At 58.8% G+C, this 12144-nt stretch overlaps 1 protein-coding gene across 1 annotated transcript in view; it reads right to left on the bottom strand.

The window, feature by feature from the left end:
• Nucleotides 1-1849: 1849 nt before the first annotated feature.
• Nucleotides 1850-12144, bottom strand: part of SEC16A (SEC16 homolog A, endoplasmic reticulum export factor) — a gene marked incomplete at both ends in the record, with an annotated part of 34128 nt that continues 23833 nt past the window's right edge. The window contains 10 exons of the mRNA XM_080709477.1: nucleotides 1850-1918; nucleotides 2907-2984; nucleotides 5953-6032; nucleotides 6172-6309; nucleotides 6652-6763; nucleotides 7677-7733; nucleotides 7865-7942; nucleotides 9142-9333; nucleotides 10436-10518; nucleotides 10966-11196. Of these exons, the coding sequence (XP_080565603.1) occupies nucleotides 1850-1918; nucleotides 2907-2984; nucleotides 5953-6032; nucleotides 6172-6309; nucleotides 6652-6763; nucleotides 7677-7733; nucleotides 7865-7942; nucleotides 9142-9333; nucleotides 10436-10518; nucleotides 10966-11196 (1118 nt within the window). The remainder of the gene's footprint in view (nucleotides 1919-2906; nucleotides 2985-5952; nucleotides 6033-6171; nucleotides 6310-6651; nucleotides 6764-7676; nucleotides 7734-7864; nucleotides 7943-9141; nucleotides 9334-10435; nucleotides 10519-10965; nucleotides 11197-12144) is intronic.

Below are 12144 nucleotides of genomic sequence, written 5' to 3'. Positions count from 1 at the left end.
GGTCCGGGTCTGGCCGGCCCTCACCAGCGGCCAGGCGCCGGGAGCCTCGGTGTCAGGGGTCCACGGCAGAGGCCACTGCAGCAAAGGTGACCCGGAGGCCCCCGGGGCCCGGGGTGTCCTCGGCGCAGGGCGGTCACTGCACGGCAGGAGTCCCAGGACGCCTGGAGGAGAGCCCAGGACGATTGTTAGGGTCCCCGTGTCCTCCCGGCCGCCATCCTGCGACCCTGGGGGCGTCCGCGGTGCAGGTGGACGGCGAGTCGAGGTGCTGGCCTGGGCTTCGTCCGGCTGGGAAGCCCGCCCCGCCCCTGGGCGCTGCGGCGACGGCCCCCCGCCCCCGCTCACCTGCGCCCACCGCTCCGCAGACCTCGCCGGCGCCCGAGGCCGACCCGAGCCCCGCCGGCCTCGGGCGCTGGGCCGCGCGGGCCGGAGGGAGGGGCAGGGCGCGGGCCGGAGGGGCCACGTCGGCCGCGGCAACGACCGGCCGCGCGGTCGGCGCCGGCCCGCCCGGCCCTGGATCTGCGCGGCGCGGCCCCGGCCCGCCCGGCCACCGCGCCGCACTGCAGCGGCCCCTGGCGGCCGGAGGACCGCGGAGGGATCCCCGCGGGAGCCAGGCCCAGGGGCCCAAGGCACAGACAGGCTGGGACGCCCCCAACTCAGAGGAAGCCACAAGGCGAGGTGCTTGAGAGCGAGCCCAAAATATTTTATTCAACAATTTGCATTTAGGAAAAATAGCGGCTCCCCCTGGGGAGGGAGCGTCTCGGGTGGGACTGGCCTGCAGCCGACAGCTCACGGGCTGTGCGGAAGGGCGAGGGGCTCCGTCCCCGCAGGGACACCAGCCAGCCACAGGGGCCAGCCTCTGGTGAGAACAGGTAGGTACAGGCATACTGGTCTGTGGAACATTCTGGAAACTGTTCTGGGGCATCTTTCCTGGATGAAGTGAACCAGAAAACTGGGAGGGGCTGTGCTATCTGCACACTCTACAATTTCTACACTAAAACACCAAACCAACCGTTTATGTTCCCTCAGCAGACTCTACCCAAATGATTACCTACTGATTTTATAAGTACTGAAATGTCCCCTCTCCTTCAGTCTCCTTAGATCAACAGAGTAAGAACAGCACAGGGACAGTCGGCGAAGCCTTAAAGCTGAGTGGGGAGGTGGTGGCTTCCTCGCGGGAAACATGGCTGCGCAGGCCCGGGGGCACTCGGGGCCAGAGGCCGGCCTGTCCCTTCAAGGTGCCAACTCCTCGGCAGATGTCCACGTGGGCACTTCCGCTACAGGCACTGCACCCCCTGGGCAGCCGCGCTGCACGGGGACCTGCCATTCCCACTAACACACGCCAACAAGACCCACAGCAGCTGTGCAATGGCCAGGTTCCAAGGGGCTGGTTGAGTGGACAGGTCCTTCAGCCTGTCAGTGCTCCAGGCCAGCGCTCTGGGCGGTGACCACCAAGGGCTCAGCGAGGCCACGCAGAGCGAGGCTGGAAAGGTCTTTATACCGGGGCAGAGCTCCTAGGCGCGGCTCCTCCTCAGCCTAGGCCTCGCTGCACGGGCGCTCAAGAGGCTGCGCTGTGTCCTCGGACTGTCCCAGGCAACTGCCAAAGGACACCGTTCTTTCAAGTAAAATATTTTGAGTCAGATTCGCTCTATCCAGCATCTGAAAGGAACCGTGGAATTAACTTTGCGATAATTCATACAGACAGATGGCGACGAGGAGAGAGACGCACAGTATGGCCGGCTCTGAGTTACAGCACGTCACACGGGGACTGGGAGACCCGCGGCCGTCGGTCTGGTTCTTGCGGAGGACAGTCGCCTCAGGGTTCCAACGCAAATCCAAAGCCGATATGCTCTCAGTCCAGTGCTGGGTATTTCCTCTGGCCAATCCTTCCTGGCCGTGAGCTCCCCGCGCTGGCAGAGGCCTGGAACAAAAGGAACAGCATTGACCCACGCCCGCCCCCAGGGCGCGCAGCGCCCAGGGACTGTGCACCAGGAGGCTGCTGCCAAGGCCCACGGGCAGGCTCAGCTGGACTGAGCCATGGGGCGTGCCAGGTGGCCCAGACCTCCCTGGCCCCCGCGCTGCCAGCACTCGTTTTCCTAGTGCACAGGACTGACTTCCTCTGGTCCCGCAGACCTGTGAGGACTGCGGCCCGCTCTGCGGAGCATGCCCAGCAGAGCGTCCAGGAAGTCCGGGATGGATGGCGGCCTGACCTTTGCTACAGAGCGGGGCGACGAAGTGAAGAGGAAAGAAGGAAGTGTCAGACCCTGAGCGGGAAGACAGACACGCAGGGGCCCTGGGGCCAGGGTGGACAATGGGTCGACCGGGGGCTGGGGGAGAGTGCAGAAGCAGGGTCTGCGAGCAAAAGGGCTGGCGGACCTCAGTCCAGAACATGGAGGTGTGACCCAGACACCTTTCCCTGCAGCGCTCCCCACGAGCTGGCGGCCGGGCCATACTCTACAGGGATAGGCTGGACAGAGGAGGACACTGAAGAGGGCAGTCCAGCATGCTTCCCTGGTGGATGTTCAAGAAGGCCAGTGCTGGGCACGGCGGCAGAGGGCCAGGACCCTGGTCTCCACGGTGGGCATGAGAAAGTAAGTTTCCTTCACTTCTGAAGAAAACCCCTGCCAGAGAAGGCCGCCTAGTCCAACCAGCGGCCAGGACGCAGGGCCTTCGCAGCCTGGGCCTACAGCAGCGCTGCCCAGCGAGCCACGCCCTCGCCCCGTGTCAGGAGGTCAGAAGGCCCCACTCCGAGAGGCCCCAGGGGCCAGGGAGGGAATGCAGCACGCTCCTCACACCCACAAAGTGCAGCTCCCGACACAGGAGAGCGTGTGGGAAGAAAAGACAGCTGGTAAGCAGTCAGGCCGTTGGCAGGAGAGCTGGTGCTATTGGGAAGGGGAAGGGCTGCTCACCTGTGCCAACTGGGCAGGGCTGTAGAAGGGCACAGCTCCGTGGGAAGGGCCCCCTGCAGGGTGATGGTCACTTGGAGCCTGCAGAGCAGAGAGGTCACCTCAGAAGAGCCGGGCAGCACAGGAGCTGCTGTCCCAGCTGCAGACACCGGCTGCTGCTCAGAAAGGGCCACTAACGCTCTCAAACAGGCCAGGAGCCGGGGCGGCTCTGCCACACCAAAGCAGCTGCACACACCGCTGCCAACGCCAGGGCTCGCACGGGTGAGGCGCTACGGGCCTGTGCCTGCATGCACCCCATGAGAGCGCCGGCCTTGCCTGAGCCCGCAAAGCCGGCTCCATGGCACACACCAAAGATGGAGCATTCCTTTCTTCCCCCAGACCAGCGGTGCGGCTGTCAGGCCGAGCTCCCGCTGCCTGCAATGACCCCCTTGGGCCTGAGCAGCAGGAGCAGCCCTCCACCAGGACTCCTCCTGACTCAGAGCCACTCGCAGCGCGGCAGGGCCCTGGCTGCCGCACGGACGGCCAGCTCAGGAGCCACGGAGCGCGAGGCCAGTTCCGGCAAGGCACCAACAGGGCCAGCCAGAAAAGCCCCTGGGGCGAACAGAAAAAGGAACACTGCATCCTGGGTTAGCAGGCTCGAGCGGGACGGGCGGTTAGTCACAGCGCAGGACACGCAGTAGCACGGGCACGCTCAAATGCACACGCAGACACACGAGCAGCTCTGAAGGACACAGCCGCCGGCGCAGGTACCTGGTCAAAGTGCCAGCTGACCTCCTGTGACAGCGAGCTCACTGAGCTACAGCGCGACAGCTGCCAAACAGCAAGAACACACACGAGAGCAGACGTGGGTCAGCGCTGCTCGGGCCGCAGCAGGGCCTTGCAACAACACGCCTCACGCGGGGAAGGCCACTTAGCATAGCACCTGCTTTCATGTAGCGGCCCACTGACACACTGCCGCTACGCTGGGGAGGCTGGGGAGCGCGAGGGCCCTCGGCCCGTGCCAGCTCACCCGCGGCACGCTGGAGTTCCTGAACCTGCACAACCCCTGGAGGGGGCCTCAACTGAGGAAGGGGCACCAGCCTGTACGCCAACCTACAGCTCAACAACCGTGAGCAGAGTCCAGGACCGGGGCACTTCTCAGTGTCCACTCTGCCCTCCTCATTTGAACACATTTTTTTTGTGGCACTGGGGTTCCTGGAAACCCTTCTACCTCAGGGCTACACTCCCAGACCTATTTTATACTTTTTTTAAAATTTGGAAACGGTCTCTTCAGCCAGAGTGGCTGGCTTCGAACCTGCACGATCCTCCTGTCTCTGCCTCCCAAGCGCAGGGATTACAAGTGTGTGCCACCACACCTGGCTTGAACACACTTTTAAAGGAAGAAGTCGCTGGGTGATAAAAACAGGCTGCTGAGCCTGGGTCCCAGGGGGACGCTCGTGCCGGGTGCTCCCTACCCCTCCTCCCGGGGAGGCATCCAGTCTGGAGGGCGAGAGTTCAGGACCGGGGGAGAAACTGCTGAGCTAAGCGACAGGGCATGGGGCAGGTCCCACCCTGGGGGGTCTCGTACCAGGCGGTGGTCCCGGAGGTGAGAGGGCACAGAGGCGCCCCGGGGCCCCCGCTGCCCCGCTGTGGGTCAGGCCCGTGCTGGAGCTGAGCCGCAGCAGCCTCCACCTTGGCTCTACTCTCACTCCCACCTCACAGAGGGAACAAGCAGCCATCAGGAGCGGCAGCCAGCCTCACCCGGCCTCCACAGCCCCAGGGAGCACGCCGGCGCCGCTGCACTGGAGCTCGGTTGGTCGTTTTAGGGGGAGACGTGTATTATTGAACTTTACTACTGCTATGTAATACCTCTTTCTTTCTCTTTCTCTCTCTCTTTCTCTCTCTCTCTCTCTCCTTTCTTGTGTGTGGTACTGGGGCATTCTACCTCTGAGCTATACTTCTAGTCTTTTTTTTCTTTGCGATACTGGGGATGGAACCCAGGGACATTCTACCTCTGAGCTACACCCCCTGCCCTATTTTTAGTCTTTATTTTGAAACAGGGTCTCACTGAGTTGCAAAGAGTCTAAGTAGCTGAGGCTGTCCGCGAACTGCGATTCTCCTGCCTCCGTCTCCCAGTGCTGGGATTGCAGGCTGCACCCACGCCCGGCTCTCCTAGCCCTATTTTATTCTTTGTTTTGAAGCAGGGCCTCACTAAGTTGCAGAGGCCTCACTAAGTAGCTGCAGCTGCCGCAAACCCCGATCCTCCTATCTTGGCCTTCCAAGTAATAGGATTATAAGCCTGTGGCACCATGCCCAGCTACTTCTCTCTTTTTTGACTTCAAATAATTTTATTTCATTTTTAAAATTTTTTTATTGTGGTAAAAATAAACATACTGGATACGGTGGTACATGTCTATAATCCCAATGAGACAGAAAGGTTACAGGTTCAAGGCCAGACTCAGCAACCTAGCGAGACTTTCTACAATTCAGCAAGACCCTGTTAAAAAAAAAAAAAAGACTATGGTGTAGCTCAAAGGTATAATGCCCCTGGGTGCAATCCCCAGTATCAAAATAAATGCGCGCGCACACACACACACACACACACAGAGACATAAAACCATTCCTGAGTGTACCTTCAGGGCACTGAGCAGTCACAGCTGTCCCCATTATCCACGCACAGAGTTCATCTTTTTTTTCTTTTTTTGGTGGTCCTGGGGGTGGAACCCAGGGGCTTTTCTACCTTTGGGCTATACTCCCAGACCTATTTTATATTTTACTTGGAAACGGTCTAAGTAGCTGAGGCTGGCTTCGAACCTGTGACCCTCCTGTCTCAGCCTCCCGAGCGCAGGGATGACAAGTGTGGCCACCGCGCCCAGCTGTGTTTCTTCATCTTTCCAAACTGAAACTCCATCCTGGGGAGCAGTCATCGGCCCCCCTGCCCTCGTGCCCCCTTCAGCTTCCCGTCCCTTCTCACCTAGGTGTGGCTATTTAAAGCAAAGCACTCTCTGCACACCAGGCGCTGGCCTGCAGGGGAAGGGCACTGCCCGGCAACCCTGGATGTGCGGCCTACCTTGGGTTCAGAGGTGGGCTCTGGATTGGCCTGAGTCCCCACCCCGCCAGCCCCGTCCGCAAGATGTGGTTCCTCTGCCTCTGTGAACGAGAAGGAGGATGCCATCACACACCCTGATCCCCAAGGCGTCCTTCGCCACATCCCAAGGGGCGGCCACCCATCCAGAGGGAGCTTTGGGATGGGCGCTGGCAAGGACCGGGCACTCCCCTGCCGCTCTACCTGGGCTCGGTGCAAACACGCTCGGCGGGATTGGGAGCGGGGCGAGAGGCGCAAAGAAGTCCGCAGGAGCAAGAGCCGGTTCATTCCTCTTGGTCCCGCCAGGGTTTAAAACATCCACGTAGCGGGCTCTGGACCCACCTACCGAGGAGGAAGGGAGGCAGATGTGGCAGGCACCCAAGCTCGTCGAGCCCACAGCATCCCCCGTGTCGGAAGAGTGGGTGCCCCTCAGACTCGTTCTGGCTCCTGCCCAGCAGTGAGGCAGCCCACTCCACAGTGCCAGCCTCGCTGACTGAGGGGCGGCTTCTCCGCCCGGCCGTGTGCGACAGACCTGGGCTCTTTCCTTGGGGACTCACCGACACAGAGCCTGCTCTCTCCCCAGCACCACGCCAGACGTGCACCCACGTCCCCGCGACGGCTCGGCGTGCCTGCCTGCGGTGTACTGGGCTGCCGAACACGGCTGAGTGCCAGTATGGCCGTTACCTGCTTTCCTGGAAAACACGTTCACAGAGGCGGCAGGAGGCCCTGGGGGCCCGGGTGGAGCTGCCTGAGAAGTCCTGGGGAGTGATGTTGGAGGCGGGGGTGGCGCCTTCTTCTGCAGAGGGAGAAACAGCTCAGAAATCCACTCGGCGCTCCAGAAACCCGGTTAGGATTCTTTAAAAGGAGGGCCAAAATGCCCGCCTCCATTTTTTTTTTTTCTTTTTGGTGGTACTGGGGATTGAATTCAGCAGTTTCTGAGCTACACCCCAGCACTTTTAATTTTTTAATTTTTTATGTTTTTGCAGTATTGGTGGTAGAACCCAGGGACATTTACCTCTGAGCTACACTCCCAGCCCTATTTTTTTTTTTTTATTCTTTATTGAAACAGGGTCTGAGCTGCAAAGGGCCTAAGTAACTGAGTCTGTCTGTGAACTGCAATCCTCCTGTCTTAGCCTCCCGAAAGCTGGGATTACAAGCGTGGGCCACTACACCAACTGGCTCACCTAAATTGTGTGTGTGGTACTGGGGGTGGAACCCAAGGGCTTTCTACCTCTGGGCTATACTCCCAAACCTATTTTTATACTTTATTTGGAAACAGGGTCTCACTAAGTTGCTGAGAGCCTCACTAATGAGCTGAGGCTGGCTTCGAACCTGTGCGATCCTCCTGTCTCAGCCTCCCAAGGGCTGGGATTACACACGTACCCCACCATGCCAGGCTTGGCACACCTAAATTTTTTTCTTTTTTTTTTTTTTTGAGGGTCTGGGGATGGAACCCAGGGGTATTCAACCTCCAAGCTACACCCTCTGCCCTAGTTTTTATTCTTTATTTTGAAACTGGGTCTCACTGAGTTGCAGAGGACCTCACTAAGTAGCTGAGGCTGTCCGTGAACCGTGATCCTCCAGTCTCAGCCTCCCGAATGCTGGGATGACAAGCGTGCGCCACCACGCCCACCTCGGCACACCTAAATTTTAAGGAGCAAAAAAGGCATTCCTTCCATTTTCAACAAAAACCTAAAATCACCATTTACCTCCTCTTCCGGCTCATTCAAATTCACCCACCGGTTTTTCTTTTCATCCCAAACAATCTGCCAAGATTTTAAAAATAAGAAGAAACAATCAGCAGCACGAAGCTAAACAAGTCTGCTCTGAACGTGACGCGCACTGCGCAGACCCCTGGCCCGCCCGGGCCTTACCGGGGCGGGGCTCCCACACTCACCGACTTGTTCTTGTCGTCTGGCAGATAAGCTTCCGTCCTTTTTTTCCCAGGCAGCCAACGAGAGAACCAGGACTCGTTCTAAAGGTAAAAGCACCCAAGCCGGGGTAAGGGCACTGGCGTAGCGAAGTGAGCCAAGCCTGGGGCGCCAAGTGCCGCGGGCCCGCTCTCAGCGCAGCCCCGGGGCTGGGGCCGGAGCTCAGGGCGGCTGCAGGGACGGGGTGCTGCGCTCGGGGACAGTTTCAGCTTGGGAAAGGGCTGTGTGGGCAGACGACAGTGACGGTCGATGACGACGTGAAAGCACTTAGCACTGGACTGTGCGCCTGGGAGGCTGGAATGTGGGCTCCATTTTAACTCTGTTTTACAGTGTTAGATATGTACCTAGGGCTTTCCATGCTAGGCCTACCACGGAGCCACACTCCAACACTGGGCCTATTGTGTGGGGAGGGCGTACTAGGCATCGAACACAGAGCAGTTCTTCCTCCCAGATATACCACAGCCATAGCTAACATTGTTTTTAATCTGAGATAGAACCTCCCAGGTGGGTGTAGTGGCTCACATTTATCATCCCAATATTTGGGAGACTGAGGCAGGAGGATCACGGGTTCATGGGCAGCCTCAGAAAGTTAGTGAGGCCCTCCACAACTTAGTGAGACTCTATTTCATAATAAAAATAAAATGGGGCTGGGGTATGGCTCAGAAGTTAGACTGCTCCTAGGTTTAATCCCCAGTAACGAACACACACATAGACACACACACCCCCCCAAAAAAAGCAAAGGAAAAGAAATAGGGCCTAAGTTGCCGAGGCTGGCTTTGAACCTCCGATCCTCTCATCTCAGCCTCCTGAGTACTGAGATCACAGGTGTGTGCCACACCTGGCTACTGGTTTTATTCGTAATAATTCCAACTAAGCATGATCCAATGCCTGTCCCTGGGACAACTGCAACTGTGGCACGCACACGAGGCAAGTGCTACCAGGCGGCAGTGGGCGGCGGCCACCCGGCGGCCCTGGGCTGCTCGGCCTGGAACTGTCCTCACTGACGTGGGGGTGCCCGCCTGTGTGCAAACACCAGACCCTCAGCTGCTAGCACTCCGCATCCCAGCCTGGCGTGAGCGGCTGCACATACGCTACAGCCCAAGAGCAGAACAAGACATGTGTGGTTTAACTGAAGCGCAAACAAAGGCGCCTTGCCGCCAACTCTCCAGACAAGCTGCCCGGGAGGCGGAGCGCGCCGCCTCTGCCCAGCTGGCCAGGTGTGCTGAGGTGAGCTCTGCTGTACCTTCTTGGGCTCTTTGGTCTCCTTCTTGACTGCTGGCGCAGGCCTCTTCGTTTCGGGAGCGGGTGTCAGAGATGGAGCCGGCTGTGTCAGACCTGAGTTGGTGCAGTCCCAGGCCGGGGGGCTCTCCGAGTCCTGCGCCGTCCTCAAGGAGCCCTGTCCCAAGGCAAAGCAGGAGCTGGCTTTCCTGGGGCTCTTCACAGGAACCGGGAGGGGGGGTAGGCGCTCCCACCACTGAGAGGGGCGGGCCAGCCCTCCTGTGCTGGCAGTGAAGTGCAGGCCACAACTACCAGGCGAGCCAGCAGCGACTGGCACCGCGCATGAGTAAACATGCACCGGGGGGAGATGGGCTACAGCTGGGCAGTCAGTGCACATTTTAAAGGGTAAAGCATTTAAAATATAGCCTGGATTAAGACATGCTACACTGCACTACAGTTACACCTTCAATTTTACTTTTCCAGGGATAGGGTATTCGGAAAGTCTAACTCATAATGAAAGTGCAAACTCTGAAACCGTCTATGTTCCAGAACATGTTCCAGAACATGCTTTGGACCAACATTTCTGTGCCTCCTGGTTGGGAGCAAACGCAGATGTCTATACCACACATATCTGCTAAAATGAGTTGCAAATGCAGGGGAAAGTCCCAAGTTCTGCTCTGCAAACAGGTGGAGCCAGGGAAGTGCTCCACCAGGAGACCCACCGAGGGCGTCTTCTCCTGGGCTGAAGGAGGTGCTGCCCAGGGGGAGTCTCTTTCCCTACCAACATTTTGACCAACACTTCATATTTTAAGGATCACAGTGATTTTAAGAGCTATTTATTTATTGCAGTAGTGGGGGGGTGGAACCCAGGGGCCTTCTAACTCTTGAGCTACACTCCAAGCCGAATTTTTTATTCTTTATTTTGAAACAGGGTCTCACTAAGTTGCAGAGGGCCTCACTAAGTAGCTGAGGCTGGCCAAGAACCTGGGTCCTCCTGTCTCAGCCTCCCAAGTACTGTAATTATAAGTGTGCGCGACCATGCCCGGCTTAAGAGCACTTTACAAAAAAATTTTTTTTAAGTAATCAATAGCTAGGCGTGGTGGCGCGTGCTTGTAATCCCAGCATTTGTGAGGCTGAGACGGGAGGATTGGGGTTCACAGGTGACGCTCGGAGGCAGAATGGGTTCCATCATCCCCAGTACTGAAAAAAAAAGTAATCTGTAATCTCTCTCTTCCTGCTTACAACTGAAGAATAGGGATCTAGACACCCATTCAATAAGCTTTATGGAAAACAAACACTGATAGAAAGACGAGGTGTACCGGAGCGGCAAGGCCTCCACCAAAGTCCTCTTCGCTGGCTTCCGGAAGGGCGTTCCTGACGGGCGCCTCCCGCAGTGCTGTTCCTGCCAACACAGAGCGCGCCTGGAGCAGGGCAGGGGCAGCACGAGGCACACCCACAGCCAGCGCCATTTCCCAAAGGCTTCCCCAGAGGAGAGGAAATTATTTTGTTTTTAAAAGCCAGGCTTGTTTGTTCAAAAAGACCAAGGCAGTTGGCACGGACCCAGGATGCAGCCCACCAACGGTCACCTCCAGACAGGTCTGCCCTGACCTGTGCACTGCACGGGGACTTAAACTGACTGCCCGAGACAGGCCTGCGCCAGCATGCCAGGCCCTGTGGTCACACCCCAAGTGGCCATTTATGCCTATGTCACAGCGTGTCCCACTGGAGCGAACTCTAACCCAGTGTATAACTTCTAACAGCTCTGGCCTGCAGCCTCACCGCCACCAATCACCCTGGCCCACCAGAGCCTGGTTCTGCTCACAGGACGGCACGGCACCTGCACACACACCTGGGTCCAGGCTCCTGGCTTCCGGGAGCGGAGGGGCGCTTTCCTGCAGAGCTGGTGCGCCAGGCGTCAGGCCCAGCCCCGGGAACAGAGCTGCGGAATCAGGCCCGGAGGACTCTGGGAAACCGGGTACAGTCCCTGGGGGTCCATAGCCAGAACCTGGGTCCAAGGAGCCTGGCGGCGGCACTGGGAACATAGGCACCCGGGCAGCGTGGGTCCGCGGGCCATCAGGAGCTGTGGGGACAGTGGGGAGCGAGGTCACCAGGCTAGCTCTGGCCACAAGCAGCTTCAAGGTGCTCCATAAACACACTTCTTACAAATTCTTCTGCACGGCCTCATTTCTTCCATCAATGAGATGGAAGTCCCAGTCATGGGCTAGAGAGAAGCACTTTACGTTCTAGGGGACGGAGACAGGACAGACACCGCGGGCTGCAGGGCGTGGGGTCAGACCCATAGCATGCCCTGAAGGCACGGTGGCCACCTAGCACGGGGCCTGCCGCATTCAGAGTCTTCTGCTCCAACACAGGTGCCACGCAGCCACTCAAGCCCTCACACCCAACTCCACACACGAGCAGAGGCCTACCCTGCCAGCAGCCAGCTTGGCGCTAGATACATGGCGAACAAAATGGCGAGCGGGACGCCTACAGTCCCAGCTCCTCAGGAGGCCGGGGCAGAAGAGCCCCCCAGGGTACATGGCCAACCTGAGCAGCAGCTTGAACCCCGGCTGTGACGAACTGAGCACCGAGGATGGAGGTGGGTGAGGAGGACGGGGTCTGCTAGGGAGGTGGACGTGTGATGAGGCCGCAGGGCACAAGGGGGTCTGTGCAGGAGGCCAGGGGGCGAAGCATACCTGGTAGGACTAGGGCTGCCACCGGACCTGTCTTTTCCAGATCAGGTGAGCCAGGGCAGAAATGGCACTTGCCTAACCAGGCAAGAGGCACGGGGTTCAAGTCAAAGGTCGAGACCCAGCTCCTGGGGAATGGGACTCCTTCTCAGATGGGCGGGGCCAGGGCAGCCGCTGCAGGGCGCACGGTGGGGCCTTGCCCGAGGCAGCTGGAGTCCAGAGGAATGGGCCAGGCAGCAGCAGCAACAGCCGCTATCTAAACTGCATGACTTCACAGCTTACCCAGGGAAGTAGAAAGAGGGAGGAGGAGACTGAGGGGCCCAAACACCACGGCGGCA

Source organism: Muscardinus avellanarius, assembly GCF_963383645.1.
Source record: "Muscardinus avellanarius genome assembly, chromosome: 13".
NCBI lineage: Eukaryota > Metazoa > Chordata > Mammalia > Rodentia > Gliridae > Muscardinus > Muscardinus avellanarius.
The sequence above is the reverse complement of the archived record's forward strand: the minus strand, read 5'-3'. Positions and strand labels throughout refer to the sequence as shown.